The 878-nt window shown below is 51.4% G+C and overlaps 1 protein-coding gene across 1 annotated transcript; it reads left to right on the top strand.

Moving 5' to 3' along the window:
* Nucleotides 1–240: 240 nt before the first annotated feature.
* On the top strand, nt 241–754 carry Pmar_PMAR020988 (hypothetical protein; the record flags this gene model as incomplete). The annotated part of the gene is made up of 3 exons (XM_002787221.1): nt 241–364; nt 393–478; nt 596–754. 3 exons carry the CDS (start codon nt 241–243, stop codon nt 752–754), a joined length of 369 nt encoding a protein of 122 aa, XP_002787267.1.
* Between the last annotated feature and the right edge of the window lie 124 nt (nt 755–878).

Raw genomic sequence — 878 nt, 5'->3', positions numbered from 1 at the left:
TGGTCAATCCTGTGTTGATGCCGCAGCTCTACGTAGTCCTGTCGGAGGATCAGCTTGAGCGGAGCGGTGGGCAATTCTCGTGAGTTGATGATGCAATCTACCTTCTAACGAGGATTTCCCTCAGGCCCTTCATGGACATCTTCAATACTACAGTCGGCTCGGGCGCGGCCGTGATCGTCGATGCTCGGGTGAGTAGCCTCTTCTTAACCGCTTCGACTGTGGGAGTATACCCTCTATCAGATGGAATGCCAACAGCGCTACTCTGCTCGTATAGTGGGGGCTGAGGAGACGGAGAGCTCAGGCGTGGAAACCGCTGTACACGAGTTGAGGATGGAAATGACTTTGCATCGTGAGACAAATGATGGTGGTTGTACAATGGAGTTTTCTGTTAGCGATACCGGGCAGTGGTGCATATCCGGTGGACGGCCGCTTCAGTGGAGGGCATTGGCAGGTTACTGACTTCAACCGGGTTCTGAATGTAATCTCGCATAGACACGTTCCACCACATGGGACGGGTGCAGTAGAAGTCTGAGAGGATTTGTCGTTACGTCCTATATGATAGCAGTCTTGGTTAGGAGTGTACTATGGTGTTCAGGGCAACTTTCCTATCCCTCTACCGCTCTTCAATCGAGAGTCTTTCGACAGCGGCACGTACAAGACCCCGAGTGCTAGCGGTGGGAGTCGACAACAGAGCGCCACTAAGATTGCTGATTGGCCTACACATGATGAGGGTAGCAACAGCAACAAACGATGAGGTGTAGGTCCTCGAGGCTGTTCCTTATTACTACCGTTTCATTACTAACAATGGGGTTGCTGTTGATGCTCTCAATCGATTCAAGTGAGTAATTCGGCACGGTGGTTTCGAGAACTTGTCAGAA

This window comes from Perkinsus marinus (assembly GCF_000006405.1).
Source record: "Perkinsus marinus ATCC 50983 genomic scaffold scf_1104296929860, whole genome shotgun sequence".
Lineage (NCBI taxonomy): Eukaryota > Perkinsozoa > Perkinsida > Perkinsidae > Perkinsus > Perkinsus marinus.
Note: the sequence above shows the minus strand (reverse complement) of the source record. Positions and strands in the feature narration are given on the sequence as shown.